The following is an 18,520-nucleotide window of genomic DNA, read 5'->3' on the forward strand; positions in this document are numbered from 1 at the left end:
GCAGGTGAATGTCTTGAAGAGATGGGAGTTTCCCTTATCTGGGATTCTCTCTAAATGTGACCTAAAGGTCCTAATGTTGGCACTATTTCCTACCCATCTACCTTCCATCCCTCTGTAGCTGAAGTCAGAAGAGCAAAAAACAAGCATGAAAGTCATTCCCAGCACAGACATAGGCCAAGGAAAAGGCAGGTCAGCCAACTCTGATTTTATGAGTGGGCTCAAGCAATGGGATAAATAATATCACCCATCACATTTGTAGACTTTTACATCAATTATTTTATTTGAACCTTCTTGTGAAGTACACTGGGCAAGGATTAATCTCTGTATTTGACAGATGAGGAAATTGAGGTTCAGAAAAGATGAATAGTTCCTCTACTTCTTTAAATCTTACAGTGTCCACTTTTTTCCGGAAGGAAGAGACCCTCTTGCTTAGCAAGGTTAACACTTCCACTTGCTTTCTTAATCTTATCACCTTCTGTCTGTTTTGCAAAGTCACGCTAGCAATGATCCCTTAGGTCCTGTGTATTGTCAATCTCTCCCTTGCTTTTGACTCCTTTCCCTCTTTCTACAAACATGCTCTGTTTCCTCTAGTCCTAGAAACAATATAAAAAAGACCTCCCCTTGATCTTCCATAACCTTCAATATACCATCCTTTTATTCTCTTCCTTTTCCATCATAAACTTCCACAAAGTTTAAATTTGCTTTCTTTCCTCACCATCCATTCATTCATGCACTCCTAACAATTTGGCTTCCAATCCCATCATTCTATGCAGATTTCTGAAGTGACTAAAGGTTAAATTCAATGGCTTTTAATGTCCATTTTCTCTCTACTGATTTAACAACATTTGACATTGCTGACTCCCTTTTCAATTTCTTTTCTTCTTGTATGTTCTAATCTCTTAGGGTTTTCTAGTCATCCAGTCCTTCTGTTTTCACTGATTAACTGTGTTTTGTTTCCCAGTGGTCTATCTTTGACCCTTTTCTTTACTTTTCCTCCCTGGCAACTGCATTTATTTTTCTGACTTCAGCAACATCTTTTATGTAAATAACTTCCAAATAAACACCATAGATTCAGAGTTTAAAGAGAACTTCATTTTTCAGATGAAAGTGCTGAGCTCCAGAAAAGGTAGTGCTAGTAGTCATAAGGACTTTGAAGGTTTGAAAAATAATTTTTTCATACTTTCTGGCATTGCTCCTCAACAATAATCTTTTAAGAGAAAGGATTTTTTCAGATCATTTTATATGAGGAAACTGAGCCTCAGAGAAGCTAAGTGATTTATCCAAGCTCTCACATAATCTTTCTTTCTTTGCTATCCACTTGGATATTGCCAGCTGCCTGCTAGAAATATCCTGTTATTCCCATCCATACCTCTAATTCAGTGTGCCCCCCCCCAAATTCAGTGTGCATCAATTTTTATTTAAAATTTGCCTTCTATTCCCCCAATTTCCCCATTTCACTGGGGAACAGTGAAACTAGTTAAATAGTTAATACTATTTTCTCAAAGACCCAGATTCAAAAATCCCATTATTATCTTAGACTCTTTCATATGTATCATTGCCTACATCTAATCAATTGCCAAGTCCTATTAAATATATCTCTATAGCATCTCTTAAATCCATCCTTTCCTTTATCTTCACATTGCCACCATACTAGTTTCAGTCTATTATAGCATTATTAGTATAATATTAATAGTGTATTAATTAGGATTATTAGCATAATATTAATAGTATAATACACTATTACAATAAATTTCTGATTGGTCATCTTGCCTTTAATCTTGCTTCCTTTCTATTCTTTCAACCATAAAGCTACTTGGATAATCTTTCTAATACACTGCTCAAAACATATTGCCTCTTTATTCAAAATTATTCAGTAGGTCCTCAATATCTACAAAATAAAGAATAAATCCCAGATCCTTGTATTCAAGACTTTTTACAATCTGGCCCCACTCTATCTTTCCAGTCTTCTTCATGCTATTCTGCTTCATATAATCTATGTTCTAGTCAAATCAATTAATTCTCTTATTCTTCTTCTATCATGGTCTCCTACTTCCATTCCCTTACTCATTGGTTGATTGTTTGTTGTCTTATGTTCTAGAAGAGGACTAAAATGACTTCACTATGTTAGAGTCAAGTGTGTCCAACTATGACTGATCAGACCAATAGGAGCTCAGAATGCTCTGTCACAGGTCCGACACAAATAGTCCCTATGAACATTTGGGGTAGACTCTATTAACTTTGCTCATAAAGCACAATAGCTTCTTTGATGAGAGCACTAAGCTGGGCGATCCTGTGCCAGTGTCTCCCATGTCATACAATCAATTCTAAAATTCTTAAGAGGAACTTTGAGAGTGTCCTTGTATCACTTTTTCTGATTACTTTGTGAGGGTTTGCCATGTGTGAGTTCCTCATAAAAAAATCCCCCTATATAATTGCCAAGAAAACCCCAAATGGGGTCACAAAGGATTGAATATGACTGAACAACAAGAACAACAATATAAGAACTCTTTTGCATCTCCCCATCTCTGTTAGGTACTATCACTTAACAACAACATTTACAAATAGTAAAGTTTATAAGGCAATTTGTATACATTATCTCTTTTGATCCTCCAGCTAACCCTACAAGGGAAGTGTTATATTCTCCTCATTTTATAAACAAGGATACTCAGAAATGTTAGGTGCCTTGCCCGGGGTTACACAGATATTAGAAGTTTCAGGGAGAATTTGAACCCAAGTTTTCCTAATTCCAGGCCCACTCTGCTAACAACTATGACACACTGCTTGAATCCCTGATTAGGATCCCCTCCCTCAAATGTCTCACGTGCTTTGTCTGGACATCTCTTTTGCACTTAGCTTGACATCATAATAATTTGTGAATATCTGTCCTTCTATTATTCTATAAGCTCCTTGAGAGCAGGATGTATATAGTATATATCCTAGCATCAAACTTGTACAGGGATACTTATTTATTGAAACAAAAATGAAGGACTCAAACTCTTTCTACAACTCTTGGCAAAAGACAGGGAAAGACTCTTTTCCAAGCAAATGGGCTTTGGGTCCAAGCCTTCCTGAGATAATTTTTCCATCTTTCATCTCCCTGGTGTCTGTGGTAAGCTGTCTTAGGATGAACAAGCAGTCTTGGGAGCAGATTTGGATCTTTGTATTAAAATAGTCTCAGTGAGGAAGCCCACCTAGATAGTCAGAAGACACTATATTTTAAGCCCTGACTTCATAGTAAGACTGGCAACTATACAGGATCCTTTCTATCGACTGCAGATCATATAGAGATAGGAAACTGTTTCCTTTGATGAGGTGTTCCTGAATCTTAAATGGATTCTATAGAGCTGCCATCCATCTCTTCTTTTAGGTCCAGGGTTTCAGGAGCCTTTGCTTCTTAACTTTTCCATACTATATGAATCTGACTGCAGCTGACTTGGCAGACAATCCTATCTGGAAATGAGGAGGTAAAATGGCATTGGTATCAGGGGAACTCTAGAGTATTTAGTCATATAGGTAGTATACTGATTAGAGTGCTGTATTGGAGTCAGGAAGAACTGAGTTCAAATATAGCTTCAGACACTTATTAACTCTATGACCCTGAATAAATCACTTAACTGATATTTGCCTCAGTTTCTTCAACTATAATATAGGAATAATTTACAAACTACGTTGCAAGGCTTCTGTCAAGACTATAAATGAGATAATATTTGTAAAACATTTAGAATTGTGTCAGACACATAAGGCTAGCAAGAGTAGGAGAAAAGTGACTGTGAGAGAGAAAGGCAAGTAGACACAGCGCTGCTACCTCTTCTATCAGACAGCAGAGCAGCGGGCTATACTTTATTCCCCCACTAAGTCTGCACTCCTCCTGGCATCTCCTTGTACTTCAGTTTGCACATATGTAAAATGAGATGAATAGGCATAATAATGGATTAGAAAGGTCTAAATAGTTTTATGGTTCTTGGGATATTATATAGAAACATTGCATAGAAAGGCAGTGTCACCAGCAGCAGTTTAATATGACTAATTCCCTCATAGCACCATCCAAAAGAGCAAAGTAAAAATGGCCTAAACTTATATTGAAAGAATTGTATCATATTGCTTGCTGTCTTGGGAAGGAAAGAAGAGAGGGAGAAAAAATGTGGAATCAAAATCTGACAAAAATGAATGTTTAAAACTATTTTTACATGTAATTAGAAAAATAAAATACTATTGAGGGGAAAAAAAAGAAAAGAAAGAAAGAATTGTAGGAAGGGAGATATTGAGATCTACAGAACTCTTAAAAATCTTTCTCACGTTTTTGTATTGTTTTGTTTTGGACCACGATTATTTCCTTTGAGAGAAAAATAATAAGGAAAATAATGCAATAATTCATCTTCACACAGCAGGACTAAGATCATTACAAAGTTTCAATATAGTTAGATTGAATATTATTATCTCTAAATCTCAAAAGTGAAGTGATTTTTGAATTGTCTCAAAATAGTCACCATCAGAATGAGGATTCAAGCTTGGTTTCTCTCCTGACTCCAAGTGCAGTTTTCATTGAATTTAAGATGGGAAGCAAGCTTGAGTCAGAAGATAAAAGTGTATCTTAGAGGACCAGGGACCTCTTCTTTTGCCCTGGAAAAATCTGATAAATACCTTTAAGTTAGATCCTGATTGTTTTGGTTATTGTTTCCTATTGAATATAATTTGTTTTGCATTTCAATTTTTTTAATATTAAAAAGTTGCTCAACCTATTCATTCAAGGAAAGAAGAAGTTGTGCTGATGGAAAAGAAAATACTCCTTTCTTCTATCCACAACCACTGGATGAAGATGGGTGACGTAGGTATTGCAGAGTAAGATCTAATTAACTAGATTGGCCCCACAGAAGAGTTACCTAGAGTTTCCATTGTATGTCCATTTCTAAGATCCTGGTAGTCTGGGACAGAGACTTGTCTGAGCTTGCAATATCATCTATAAAAGCTCTTCCCTTACTCTTTTAGCTCATCTTTCCAACTCCACTTCCCAAAAGTCCCCAGCGCCAGATGAAGAACTGTTTGACTTTCCATATGATAAATGCAGACTAATCACTCTGCTGCACATGATACTTCATCTCCCTTCTTTGCTTTTGCATTGGCTGTTTCCAGGCCTGGAATGATCTCTCTCCTCATCTCTTAATTTTTCTCTTTCTTCATTCAAATACCATCTCAAATTCCACCTTCTGTGAAAAACTTTTTCTAATCTCCCCCACACTGTAAGTATTTTCTCTCATTTCCTTCCAACTACTATGAGCACGTAATTATATGTACCTAGTTATTTGCATTTTTTCTTCCCCATAAGAATGAGCTTTTTAAGGCAAGAACTGTTTCCCCTCCCCACCTTTTTTCATTACCCAGGAGCTTAGCATAGTTTCTGGAACACAGAAAGAGCTTAATAAAGGCTTGTTAACTTGATTTGACTACCTGGGAATTTGTATGAAATAAGCTTGAATGCTCCTCCTTAGATCAGAAAGTAACCTCCAACTGAGTATTGGCTAGATTCTTCAAAGCTCTTTGTAGCCAAGGAAATGAAGACATTCATGAAATGTGTTATGGATTATGTAAATCACATTTTTTGAATTATGGAAGTATGATGATGTAAAACTGTTTAACTGATTAACAACATCCTCTGTTTTCCCTCCCTCATTTCTGTCTGTCCCAAATCTACCCAATCTTGAAGATCCCTCCCCAGCTCAACTCCTGCCTTTTCCATGAAGTTGCCTCTGATCTTTCTAGTAAGAATATGAGAAGATCCTCTGAGTTCCCATAATATTGTTTTTGCACTTAACATATACACACACTACTTCTACCCTGTGTGTATATGTCTTATTCATCATGGCCAAGACTGATTCATCAAATGTTTGAGACTGGATCTCAATCTCCCCCAGGTGGGAACAGTTCACTCTCCTATGACAGCCCTATGAACCCCACTTCAGAAGGGCTTATTATATTGTTTATTGGAATTAGTGTGGACATCCAATTAGCTTTAGCCCTACTGCTTGAATGCAAACAATCCATCAGACTAGATTTCCTTGGCAGCAGGGATTATCAGCATGCCACTATGCCCAGTCGGACATGACTGAAATATTCGAACAACAACAAAAACTATGCCATGTCCAGTTTAATTTGATTTTATATGAGAGATGCAAGAATGGTTCAACATTAGGGAACCAATCAACACTATGACTTATTTGTGTTAAAAAAAAAAAAAAAAGAAGCATACAAAACTACAGTTATCTCAATAGATGTAGAAAAAAAATCTGACAAAGTACCATATTCATTTATGTTAAAAACCCTACAAAGAACTTTTATATATTGGAATATAAGGTAGAACTTTTATATATTACAAACAATATCTATCTAAAACCAAAAGCAAGCACTATATGCAATGGGGGGACCTTTCCCAGTAAGCATAAAAGTAGAGTAAGAATACTCAGTTTCCCCACTATTATTTGATTTTAGAAATGACGGCATTAGCAATAAAACTAGAGAAAGAACTTAAAAAGTGTAAAGACAGGGAAAGGGGAGATGAAATTATCCCTATTTTTTTGACAATACAATGGTTTATTCAGAGAATTTTCATGAATCAGAAAGATACTGAGACAATTAAAAGCTTAAGTAAAGTTACAGGATACAAAATAAAGCCTCAACAAAATTAAGTCATTATATAAGAACAAAATTTAAGAGCCAATGATAGAGAAGAAAATTCCATTTAAAACAACTATTACATGCATAAAATATTTAAGGCTCAATTTACCAAAGAACACAAAATACTTGTACAGATTAAATTATTAAATGTTCCTTTAAGAAAGAAAGAACAACTTACATAGCTACAATAATATTCATTGCTCATAGCTGGGTTATACCAAAACAATTATCAACACTACCAAAGTTTTCTGTTTGTTTCAGTTTGAGGGGCAAGGTAATTGGGGTTAAGTGACTTGCACAAAAAAGTAAACGTCAACTCAGATCCTTCTGACTCCAGAGCTAGTGCTCCATCCATTGTGCCATCTAGCTGCCCCAAAACTAACAAACTTAATTTGCAGTTTTAACGCTATAACAATCAAACTATCAAAGGGCTACTTTATAAAACTTGATTAAATATATTAATAAAATTCATCTAGAGAAACAAAAGATTTTGACAATTGAGAGAAATCATGAAAAAAGGTAGGCATGAAATAGAACATACTTTCAGACTTCAAATTATATTACAAAACAGCAGGCATCAAAACCATTTGGTACTAGTTGAAGAACACAGAAATAGTTCGATAAAATGAACTAGACAAGAGAAAACCAGAAACCATGAACTTTAATAACCCAATGTTCAATAAGTTGGAAAATATAAATTACTTAGAAAAGAACTCTCTGATAAAAACTGTTAGGAAAACTAGAAAGCATTATGGCAAAATTAGGCATAGACCAACATTTAAGGCGATATTCTACAATAAAGTCTAAATGGATACATAGCCTTAATATTAAAAATCATACCGTAAAAAATTAGAAGAGAAGCTGTTCATATATCTTTTATAACTATGAAAAGGAGATGTATTTTTAACCAAACAACAGATAAAGGCAATTATAAAAGATAAAACAGGTAACTTTGATTAAGTGAAACCTAAAAACTTTCTGTTAAAAAAGAAAATGATCCAATTTGGGAAAAAAATCTTTGTTTCAGATTTTTCAGATAAAGTTTTAGTATTGAAGCTATATAGACAACAAACAAATATACTGAATACTAAAAGCAATTTTCCAATAGATAATAGGTCAAAAGATGATGGACAAAGATGATTCTCAAAAGAAGAATTTTCAGTTATTAACAACCATATGAAAAAATGTTCCACATCACTAAGAGGGAAAGAAGTAAAACAAGACAATGTGAAATTGGAAGGACTATTAATCACTACAACAATTCTAAAAAGCAAATAAGAATTATATAATTAAAATAATTAAAATGCCAAAATACTTTAACCCAGAGTAACTACCAGGCTTAATCATCAAAGAGGTTATTGATAATAAGAAAGTCTCCCTGCACATCAAAATATTTATAGTAGCACTTTTTATGGTAACAAAAAATTAGAAACAAAAACAAACTGTAGTATATATGAATGTAATGGAAAGTTATTGTAGTGTAAGACACGAAAAATATAGTGAATACCGAGAAGCATGGAAAGACCTAAGTGAACTGATGAAAACTGAAATAAACAGAGCCAAGAAAACAGCATGACTAGAACAATGTAAATGGAAAGAACAAACAAAATCAGAAAAGTGAATGCTGAAATATAATAAAGAGTGAGCATGGTATTAAAGAAGAGAAATAAGGAGATACCACTATTTGCATTTTTGTTTTTCTTCCTGGGTTATTTTTACCTTCTGAATCCAATTCTTCCTGTGCAACAAGAGAACTGTTCGGTTCTGCAAACATATATTGTATCTAGGATATACTGTGACATATTTAACATGTATAGGACTGCTTGCCATCTAGGGGAGGAGGTAGAGGAAGGGAGGGGAAAAGTCAGGACAGAAGTGCAAGGGATAATGTAAAAAATTACCCAGACATGGGTTCTGTCAATAAAAAGTTATAATTATTTAAAAAAAAAAAAGAAAGAAAGAAAGAAAAGAAAGAAAAAAAAGAAGATACTACTAACCCAACCCATTGCTAAAGTAGAATGTCCACAGGTATGACATACTGCATATATTTTCTTTTTCTTTCTTTCTTTCTTTCTTTCTTTCTTTCTTTCTTTCTTTCTTTCTTTGTTTCTTTTCTTTTCTTTCTTATTTATTTATTTTGCTGAGGCAATTGGGGTTAAGTGACTTGCCCAGAGTCACACAGCTAAGAAATGTTAAGTGTCTGAGATCAGATTTGAACTCAAGTCCTCCTAACTTCAGGCTAGTGCTTTATCCATTGTGCCACCTACCTACCCCATAGTGCATATATTTTCAAACTTTTTTGATTTATTGTTAGATTTTGCTGAGTTTTCCCCCAATTTCAATTTTGAGATATTATTTATTATACAGTATAGCTCTCTGGAAGAAGGAAAAGGAGGAGGAGGAATACTGGGAGAAATTCTGGTGCTATTAAAAAATAAAATATAGCAATAAATAAAAGATTTAGACAATCCTGAAGTGAACAGTTTCAGTAAGTAGGGAAGCAGATTACAAGGGACTGAGAATTGAGTGGGGAGGGGGTAAATGAGGGGCAAATATAGAAGATTCTTTTTATAAGTTTGGCTTGAAAAGGGAAAAGAGATATAGGATGTTAGCATGAGGGTAATACAAAACTGAACAAAAAGGTTTTTTTTTCTTTTCATAATGAATGGAGCAGAACTGCACATGTTTGCAGGCAATCAGAAAATAGTTGATAGATGGAGAGAAAATGAAATAGAGTGGGAGAAAATCTAACATACAGATATGAGATATTCTCTTTAAATCAGATAATTAAGTATCTTTTCTTTTCAGTTGATTACAGCTACCCAAAATATTGTGTGAACTTAAGGCCTCTATCTGCATGGGCACCTTCCAAATACCAAGAAATTTACTTTTAATACAAAGTATTAAGTTTCCTGACAGCAAATAAAGTATGTAGAGAGCTCCCCTCCTAAGATCAGTCTCCATCTAATGTCTCCAGATGTCTTAATTTAACTATGAGAATCCCCTGCCAGATAAATGGAAGGTTTTCCTTCATAACAGATCATGTCTCACTGATCAAAGTGACAATTGTCTTTACTAGTCCTAGTTCCCCTCCCAGGTCACAGTCAGGGAGAAAAACATTAAGACATGGTTACTAGTCTCAGCTAGTTATTTTTTGCAAATTTATTTTGCTATATCTAAATGACACTCAAGTCGTATAAAAAAAAAAAAAAAAAAGCAACTTGATTCTGAATTCCCTATCTTTTTTGGGAGGAGGGGAAGGAATAAACATATATTGTCTATTATATGCCTGATGGTGTCCTTAACACTTTACAAATATCATTTCATTTGATCCTCAAAACAACTATGCATAGCAGGTACTGTTGCTTATTAGCACCATTTTACAGCCCAAGAAACCAAACCAAACAGTAATTATAGTGACTTACAGGGCCGACACAGCTGGTAAGCATCTGAGGCTAGATTTGAACTCCAGTCTTCCACTCCAGGCATAGTGCTTTATCCACTGAGTTCTCTAGCTGCCTCTCAAGACTAACTGACTAATAAGAAGCTAGTACTTTGGAAAATCTCTGTTCCATTTAAATAGGGCCTAAGATAATCAGCTAGCCACTCAATTTGCTTTTCAAGGGTATGTGCATTTTAATGTGTTATAGTTTACTTAATTAAGCATTATTATATTAAGGTTTGCTCACCCTATGTTCCCCCATCCCTGCTTCACCCATTATTCCTTTTTCACTTCTTGCCCAGCTTCTTATGGTGACCTCCTTCAGTTCTTAGCCAGATGCCTGTCCACTTCCAAGATCTCAGACAAGAAGCCCCTAGCTCTTCCTCCTTTCCTTGATGGCATTAATGAGCAGACAGAGGAAAGAAGCTGATAAGAATTTTGTAGTGAAAGAAGTGTCACCTACTTATTTCTGCAAGAGGATATAGGGAAGCCCTAGAATGGGGGAGGCATCTACTAATGGATACTCTGAAACTATGTCTTATTTAAAAGACAAATGAGAAAAGTGGGGGAAGTATGGAGAGAGCTAACAGAAGGAAGGCGTCCTTTAAATCTCTTCCCTTCCATTGTCCCCCTCTCACTGAGATCACAAGGATCCAATTTCAGGCAAAGAAACTATAATTGTAGGGACAATAGTCAAAGGAATATATTTTTCAGACTATCAAAGATAGAGTAAGCCCCCTGGCCATTGGCACTACTGACCAATGAATCCATTCATATATGCTAGTGTATTTCAGGTTCAGTCTTAATAATGGTGATGATGATGATAGCTAGAATCTACATAATACTGACTAGTGCCAGATATTATGCTAAGTACTTTAAAAATATCTCATTTTATTCTCACAACAACCCTGGAAGTAGGTGCTATTATTCTCCGCAACTATAGTTGAGGAAACTAAGACAAGGAGAAATTAAATAACTTACCCAGGGTCACACAGTTAGTAAGTATCTGAGTCTGAAGTTGAACTTAGGGGCTTCCTCACTCTATGCCAGTGCTCTATTTACTTCACCACTGTGCCTTTTCTAAGGTGTTCACAGTCAGACTCAAGAGAGACTATGGGTTCATAGAATCACAAATTGAGAGATGGAAAGAATCTTAGAAGATATTTATATAACTTTGTCTTTTTGAAGATGAGGAAAGTGAGACCCAGAAAGTTTAGGTCCAAGGTTACATGGGCAATATTTTAATCCAAATCCAGGGCACTGTGGGCTAAATTATTTTCAGAAAAAGTCGGTTAAACTCATCCTGGTTCCCTAGATTAGACTCCGCTGCTGATGAGATCAATAAAATATGTCTGTGTATAGTGTGTGAATCCACATTAGGGGGCCCTTCCCAAAGAAGTACTTTCATTAGAGGCAATATGTTTAAATGGCATTACCAGAACATTGGATGTGGGAAGACTGGACAACTTCAATTTCCTACGCATGGCAAGAGATGAATTTGGCTGACATTAGCTTCAGAAAATCTGGACTCTGCCCCTTAACTTCTGTTATCTTTAGGTAATGGATAGCTAAGAGGTGCAGTGGGTAGAGTGCCAGGCCTAGAGACTGGAAGATTCTTCCTGAGTTCAAATCTGGCTTCAGATACCTAGAAGCTACATGACTCTGGGTAAGACATCTAATAACTCTTCTTGCCTTAGTTTCCTCATATGTAAAATGAGCTGGAAGAGACCAAGACAACCCCAAATGGGGTCATGAAGAGTCAAACATGGTGGAATAACAAGTTCTTGTTACCTTGGGTAAATCTAAGGGATTTTTCTAGACCTCAATTTTATTATTTAGAAAATTAAGATTTTGGATTAGATGATTTCTGAGTTCAATTCTGGCTCTAAATGTATGATCCTATGATTGAACTCTGACTCTACAGCCAAGAATTACATTCATTCCTGAAGGCTTGTTCTTGGCTTTCATCTTCATCCAGGTAGCACAGTTGCTACTCAGTGTTCTAATCTAAAATTCTTTAAGAGGTCTTGACTTCAGTATCTATTTTAGCAGTGTTTCCAGTGGCACAATCACAACCCTTCTCATTCTTTGATTCTTAAAATAATTGCAGACATTTATACAGCTCTTTAAAGTTTGTAAAGCATTTCACATGTAGTAGGTTCTGTATAGTTCTGTCAGGTCAGGACTATGGTTATTACTCATCACCTATCTTACAGATTACAAAACAGGCTCAGAGAGATCAAGTGATTTGCCAGTGATCTCACCTGATTAGAGATAGACTCTGAAGCAAGGTCTCATCTCACTTCAGGTCCAGAGTTCTTTCAAGTATGCAACACTATCCTCTTCTCATGTTTTTCCATACCTCCTCTTTAAATGATCTATCTAATGTGCTGGGAGTTTACGACAACTTTTCTAAATCAGAGCTTTGCTTTGTAACTACTTATGACTAAGTTTTATATAAAGACATTTATCTTCCATAGACTCATACAATACAGAATGGTTGAGGGAGTAGAGATGCCATCCATGGGGGTTTTCTGGGCAAAAAAATTAGAGTGGTTTGCCATTTCTTTCTCCAGCTCATTTCACAAATGAAACAGAGTAAATAAGTTAAAATGATTTGCCCATGGTCAAGCTAGTATTGTGGGTTAAATTTGAACTCAGCTCTTCTTTACTCCAGCAATCTATCCACTGCGCCATGTAGCTACCTGAGCAGGTTATATAGTATATATGTTTATGTAATCTTACATATATATGTATGTATGCATATATATATACACATACATATATATATAGTCTCTAGCACATACATATATACATACAATTATATATGTCTATAAATATAATATTCTTTCAATTATATTTAGTTCAAACTAGGTTACTAGTATTACTAACCACCTCAAGGATTAGAAAATGATATTTTGTAGTTTAAAAGCAAATAGTGTTTATAAAATGCTTCCTGATGGTGTCATTGTATTGTTATCAGCTAGCAGAGTCCTGGCTTTAGGTATAATCACCATTTGGTGGTTCCTTGGATTGAAATTATAATAATTTAAACATTCTTCCCTATAACTTCAGTTGTGTTATCAATTACTTCAGGATCACATACATATAAAATCCTCTAGTTTTCAAAGCCCTTTGTAATCTGGCTTCCTATCTTCCCAATCTTCTTATACAGTATACCCTCCTCTCTCCACTCCATACCCTGAAATCCATTAATACTGACTTCTTTACTGCTTCTCACACAAAACACTCCATTTCCCAGCCCTGGGCATTTTCACTGGTTGTCCCTACTGCTTGGAATTCTCTCCCTCTTCATTTCTTTCTCTGCTTCTGTGATTTCCTTCAAATCCCAGCTAAGATTACAACTTTTACAAAAAGCCTTTTCCCATCCTTTTTAACACCTCTTCCTTGTTGATCTTCAATTTATCCTGCATTGTAGTTGTCTCTTTGTATACACTTGTTTGCATATCTTTTCCCCCAACAGTCTGTGAGATTCTTGAGAGCAAAGAGAATTTTTTGCCTATTTAAAAATAAACGTTTTTCAAATCTGACTTTAGACACTTAACGCCTCCTACCTGTGTGACCCTAGGCAAGTCACTTAACCCCAGTTGCATCAGGGAAAAAATGTTTATTGATATTTCTCGGTCAAGATGAAAGAAAAGTGAAAGTCACATCAAGCTCTTCTGAATGACTAATTCCAAATTAGTGGAATCCGAATTAATGAGATTTTATGGTATTATGTGACAATTGAGCACATACCCACTTTAAGAAAATAAGATTTATGGCAATCTAATTGTCCAAAAATTAGGAGCTGATCTAAGAATTTTTCTGAAGATTCTTAGTTATTAAAGGACCTGCTGCCAAATTCCTTTAAATAATAAGCTTCCTTGGTACACTATAAACAGGAATCAATTTATGAAAATTAAATTTATGGGCAAATTGCAGAAATATCTACATTATACCAAGATGAGCTCATGTATACATATACAAGTTCACAAGGTAAAGACATTTTAGAGATAATCTTCTAGTCCAACCCTCTATTTTGCAAATGAGAAAACTAAAACCCAAGTGACTTGTCTCAAGTAAAGAGTAGCATCAGAATCCAGCATTACAGTACAAGTATTCCACTTTTAGTGATAACAAAGACCTTAAAAGTAACAAACAAATTTGCTCAATCCATCCCAGCAGAAGAGACCCAATTCTTAGATTCTACATAGGGATTAGAGAATGGGAAGGGGGCTGGCTTTTTCACAAATTAGCTGTCCCTCCCCCAAAAAGAATCCAGCTACCAAGGAATGAACAGTAATAGAAGACAGGGAAAATTAAATTTCTCTCAGAAGGGTCCCTCACGCTGACAGACATAAAAACACATACATACATATATATCTTACTGACTGGGCATATGTGGTCTATTTCCCAGGTTTCCCCAAACAGCTGGCAGCTGGATTAGCCTGAGTGCCCTAACTCTGAGGGAAAAGGGTGTGTTCTTGGCAGAGGCCTTCTGCCATAATAGCTAGGCTTCTGGAAGACTCTGGCTCTTACCCTGCTGTTTTGCACATCTCTGAAGCTGTACTCAAATCAAAGATTCCACTGTAAGACATAGCACAGACATAGCAAGAACTGCTCCCATCCTCCTCCAGCTCCACTCTCCAAATTTATCAAAAGTGACCCCATAGGAAAGTTAAGTTTCCCAGAATGTAAAATTCTTCAAAGTTTATAAATTGTAATTTATATAGCCTTTTTAGTTTCAAAAAATGATAGAAGTAACTCCCAGTTTTAATTCTGATCCTTCTTAGTGGAGCTAGGAAATAATTCTTTAGAGAAATTTTAAATCAATTTTCTTGGCACAATTAATTTTCTTGAACAACCCTTCAGCTCTGTTCAAACCTTCAAAGAGTTTTGATAGATCTTGAATTTAGAACTGAGGTAAAGTTCTCTGACTTTGTTTAACTCCAATGCTCTCACTAGAAATAGGACCTATATGCATAGCGGATAGAAGTCCCCTGGTTAGGGATACAATTTTCCCTTCTGCTCCTTGTGTCCATGAGTCCTCTGCGAAATAGGATTTGAGAAAGCCCACAGAAAACTGAGACTCCTAGAAGTGCCTCAGGCTCCCAGTCCAATTTGGGTTTAAGACCCTTCTTGGAAGCTTTTTTCCCCTTTCCTTCAGTGAGCAAGTGTTCTCCACCTGTCAACATAGTTAGCCAAAGAGCCTCAAAGCATTATGCAGAGTGAGGAGAGGACAAGACTCACCAGTGACTGTCCAGCCCCAGTGACTACTCCAGCTCCAGTCCCGGTTCCTGCTCCAGCTCCTGTCCCAGCTCCGGCTCCAGCTCCAGCACTTACTCCGTTGCCTGGGTAGTGCACCAGCAGATTGTAGCCTGAATACACTGACTCTTTGTACATCCCGATGCTGCTGCTGTCCTGGGCCTTGAGGCCTGAGAAACCAGAGGCTGTAAGACACACTGCCCCTCTGGAAGTGGTCAGGGGAAAGGAGGGAAGAAAGGGATCTTTCTGCCTTTTCTTAAGATAAAAATATTTTTAAAAGAAGCAGCCATGTGGATTCTTGGGGTGTGTGAAGTCAGTAGAAACAGAAGCATAGAAGGGAGGGAACTCTGTCAGGAATAAAATGTCTGTCTTGGGGAGCCCGAAAAATCACCCAACTCGGCAGGCTTGGATCCCCAAGTTAATCACCCATCCCCAATCCCCTCCCTGGCCAGCTACCGTGTCTCCAACTTTTTTCCCCAGAAGCACCTCAGCCTTTCAAAATCACCTGGGGTGGAGGTTGGGGGGGAGTGGGTCTGTTTATTCTTAAGAAAGGTCAGTGGACAGGAAATGACTCGATCGAGGGGGGAGCCTGCCCTGAGGACTGAAAGCCCGCCTCCAACAGTCCCCCATCTAAGCCTCTCTGACAACTCTCCACTTTGATTTTGCTGGAAGGAGGCACTGCTCTCCTACATCCCTCCGGCGGTCCCCGCCCCCTCCCAGGGGCCCAGAAGTGCTGCCGTTGATGATGGTGGCAATAACTTGAAAGTCAATGGGTGGGCCTGAACGGTCCCCATACTCACCTTCTTCCAAGGCATCTGGGATTTTGTCCTGGTACAGCCTCTGGGAGTTCTGAGCTCTCCGGAGCGCCTGTGAGGAAAGAGCAGAAATAGAGAAGGAGAATCACCAAGGGAAAGAGAGATTCAGAGAAAAGGACACAGGAAAAAAGAAAGATTCAGAGTAAAAGGAGACAGAAAGACAGGGAAAGAGAAAAGAAAAAAAGAAATTGATACATACATATGAGATAGAAAGACAGCCACCAATACGGAGGGAGACAAGAAGGATAAGAGAAGTCGAGAGAGGACAGGGCAAAAGCGTGGGGGGCGGGGAGGGGGAGGGCGGGAGAGAAGGGGGGAGAGAAAAGGGGGGAAGGACTCCAGAGGAGCATCCAACGCTGCTCAGGAGGCGTAAAAGCACTCTCTGTAGCCCCCGGTTGCCCCCAGCTCCCCGGCAGCCCCCGCCTCGGCTTCCCTCTCACCTCTGTCTGACCCGGACCACTCCCGGCTTGGCCGCTGCTGCTGCCCGCGCCTTCGGACTCGTTGACCAGCGAGGACTTGAGGTCAGCCAGATCCCGCTCGGGGAAACCTCCCTGGGGAATCTTCTCCTCCTGCTCGCCCTCATCCTTGAAGGCTAGCATCTCGTCGGTAGCGCCCAGGTCGTCCCCGCTGCCTCCGCCTCCGCCCAGCTGGGGCATGATCGGGCTGGAGCCGCGGGGCTCTGGCTCCAGTTCACCCGCCTCTCGGACTCACTTTTCCACTCTGAAATGCCTGCGGAAAACTTCTGGGGCACTATCGGGGCTTGCGGGGGGGGGGGGAGGGTAGTGGGGAGGGTCCTTTCTCTGCTCCTCTGCCCGGGAGGGCCGAGGTTGACCCGTGTTTAGCCCACGCCGGCGCCCGGCTCCCCCGGGGCTGGGGGAGGGTTAAAAGAACTAAGAAGTGCGGACTCTGTGAGCAAGGAAGCGGGAGGATTGGACAGACTAGAGGCTGGAGGTGCGGTAGCAGCTAGAGGCGCGGGAGACTCGGAGTGCTGCCGGAGCTCCTGGAGAGCTCGAAGCTCCAGACATCAAAGGCGCCGCCGATGATTGACAGAGGCGGGGCGGGGCACGAGGGGAAGGGGCGGATCCAGGGGCCCGGACACTAACTCAAAGAAGGTGGAAGGCAGGAGTAGCCTTAAAGGGCCAGTGCTCCCATAGTGTCTAATTGGAGAGGTTTCGGAGAGATTGAGAGTGGGTATGTGTGGGAGGTATGCTGGGGAGGGAAGGGGGACCATCATTAGGGGCAAGTCATGCCCTAGTTGAGTACCTTTTTCTCCCAAAATTCTAAGAGTTTTCCTCACTCCCGGGGTGACCAGGTTGGGAGATAGAAAGGGATGATGGGGGAGATTGTGCCTTAATGAGGGATTGGAAAAAAGGTGGGTGCCTTCCGGCAGTGACTTCCAGAACCAGGGAATCCGTTTTGTGAAAGGCTGCAATGAAGGCTTCTCTGTCTATGCGTATATGAGTGTATGCGAGTCAGATACAGACACTTACTCGAACCTTGTGTGCGTGGGGGTCTTGAGTACGGGGTGTGTGTGTGTGTGTGTGTGTGTGTGTGTGTGAGAGAGAGAGAGAGAGAGAGAGAGAGAGAGAGAGAGAGAGAGAGAGAGAGAGACAGACAGACAGACAGACAAAGAGACAGAGAGGGAGACACCACAGAGAGACAGAGAGAGAGAGACACACACACAGAGGAGAAACAGAGACAGAGACACAGAGAGAAACAAAGAGACAGGAGAGAGACAGAGACAGAGAGAGAAGAGAAGAGAAAAGAAGAGAAGAGAAGAGAAGAGAAGAGAAGAGAAGAGAAGAGAAGAGAAGAGAAGAGAAGAGAAGAGAAGAGAAGAGAAGAGAAGAGAAGAGAAGAGAAGAGAAGAGAAGAGAAGAGAAGAGAAGAGAAGAGAAGAGAAGAGAAGAGACAGAGACAGAGACAGAGAGAGACAGAGAGAGACAGAGAGAGTATGCGCGCGGAACCTGGAGGCTGCGAAAAGGTTTTTAGCATCCCAGCGATTCCGTGGGGACTAGGGCCGCGTAATCACAGCTCGGCGCGGGGGCGGAGGTGACAGCAGAGACGGCGCCAATTTGTAACGGTTTAAGACACAGGCTCCCGAAATCGCTGTCCTTCTCTAGAAATCTGTTGGGGACTTCGGTCCAGTGGTCCAGTCAGGGCTCGGCCCCGCCCAGCCTCCGCCCAGACCCCGCTGCGCTCCTGTTCCCCGGCCCACAAAAAGTACTCAGGTTTTCTGGCTGCTCCCCGCCCCCGAAACGTGGGAATAAATACCTTCGCTGCACCTTTTCTTTATTTTTTTTTCCATTTCCCCCGCACAGCCGGT

General features: G+C 39.1%; 1 protein-coding gene across 4 annotated transcripts in view; it reads right to left on the reverse strand.

The window, feature by feature from the left end:
- The window catches only part of TCF7 (transcription factor 7), a 109,385-nt gene extending 91,638 nt beyond the window's left edge, over positions 1–17,747 (reverse strand). For all 4 annotated transcript variants that reach the window (XR_007950734.1, XR_007950733.1, XM_051978202.1 and 1 more), the window contains exons 1-3: positions 16,635–17,747; positions 16,180–16,246; positions 15,365–15,549 (exon numbers count right to left, since the gene is read on the reverse strand). Coding sequence is in view for 2 of the 4 variants with exons in the window: in XM_051978202.1 (XP_051834162.1) it covers positions 15,365–15,549; positions 16,180–16,246; positions 16,635–16,850 (468 nt within the window). In the remaining 2 variants the exon portion in view is untranslated. The remainder of the gene's footprint in view (positions 1–15,364; positions 15,550–16,179; positions 16,247–16,634) is intronic.
- Positions 17,748–18,520: the final 773 nt, after the last annotated feature.

The sequence above is a fragment of the Antechinus flavipes genome, chromosome 2 (assembly GCF_016432865.1).
Source record: "Antechinus flavipes isolate AdamAnt ecotype Samford, QLD, Australia chromosome 2, AdamAnt_v2, whole genome shotgun sequence".
Lineage (NCBI taxonomy): Eukaryota > Metazoa > Chordata > Mammalia > Dasyuromorphia > Dasyuridae > Antechinus > Antechinus flavipes.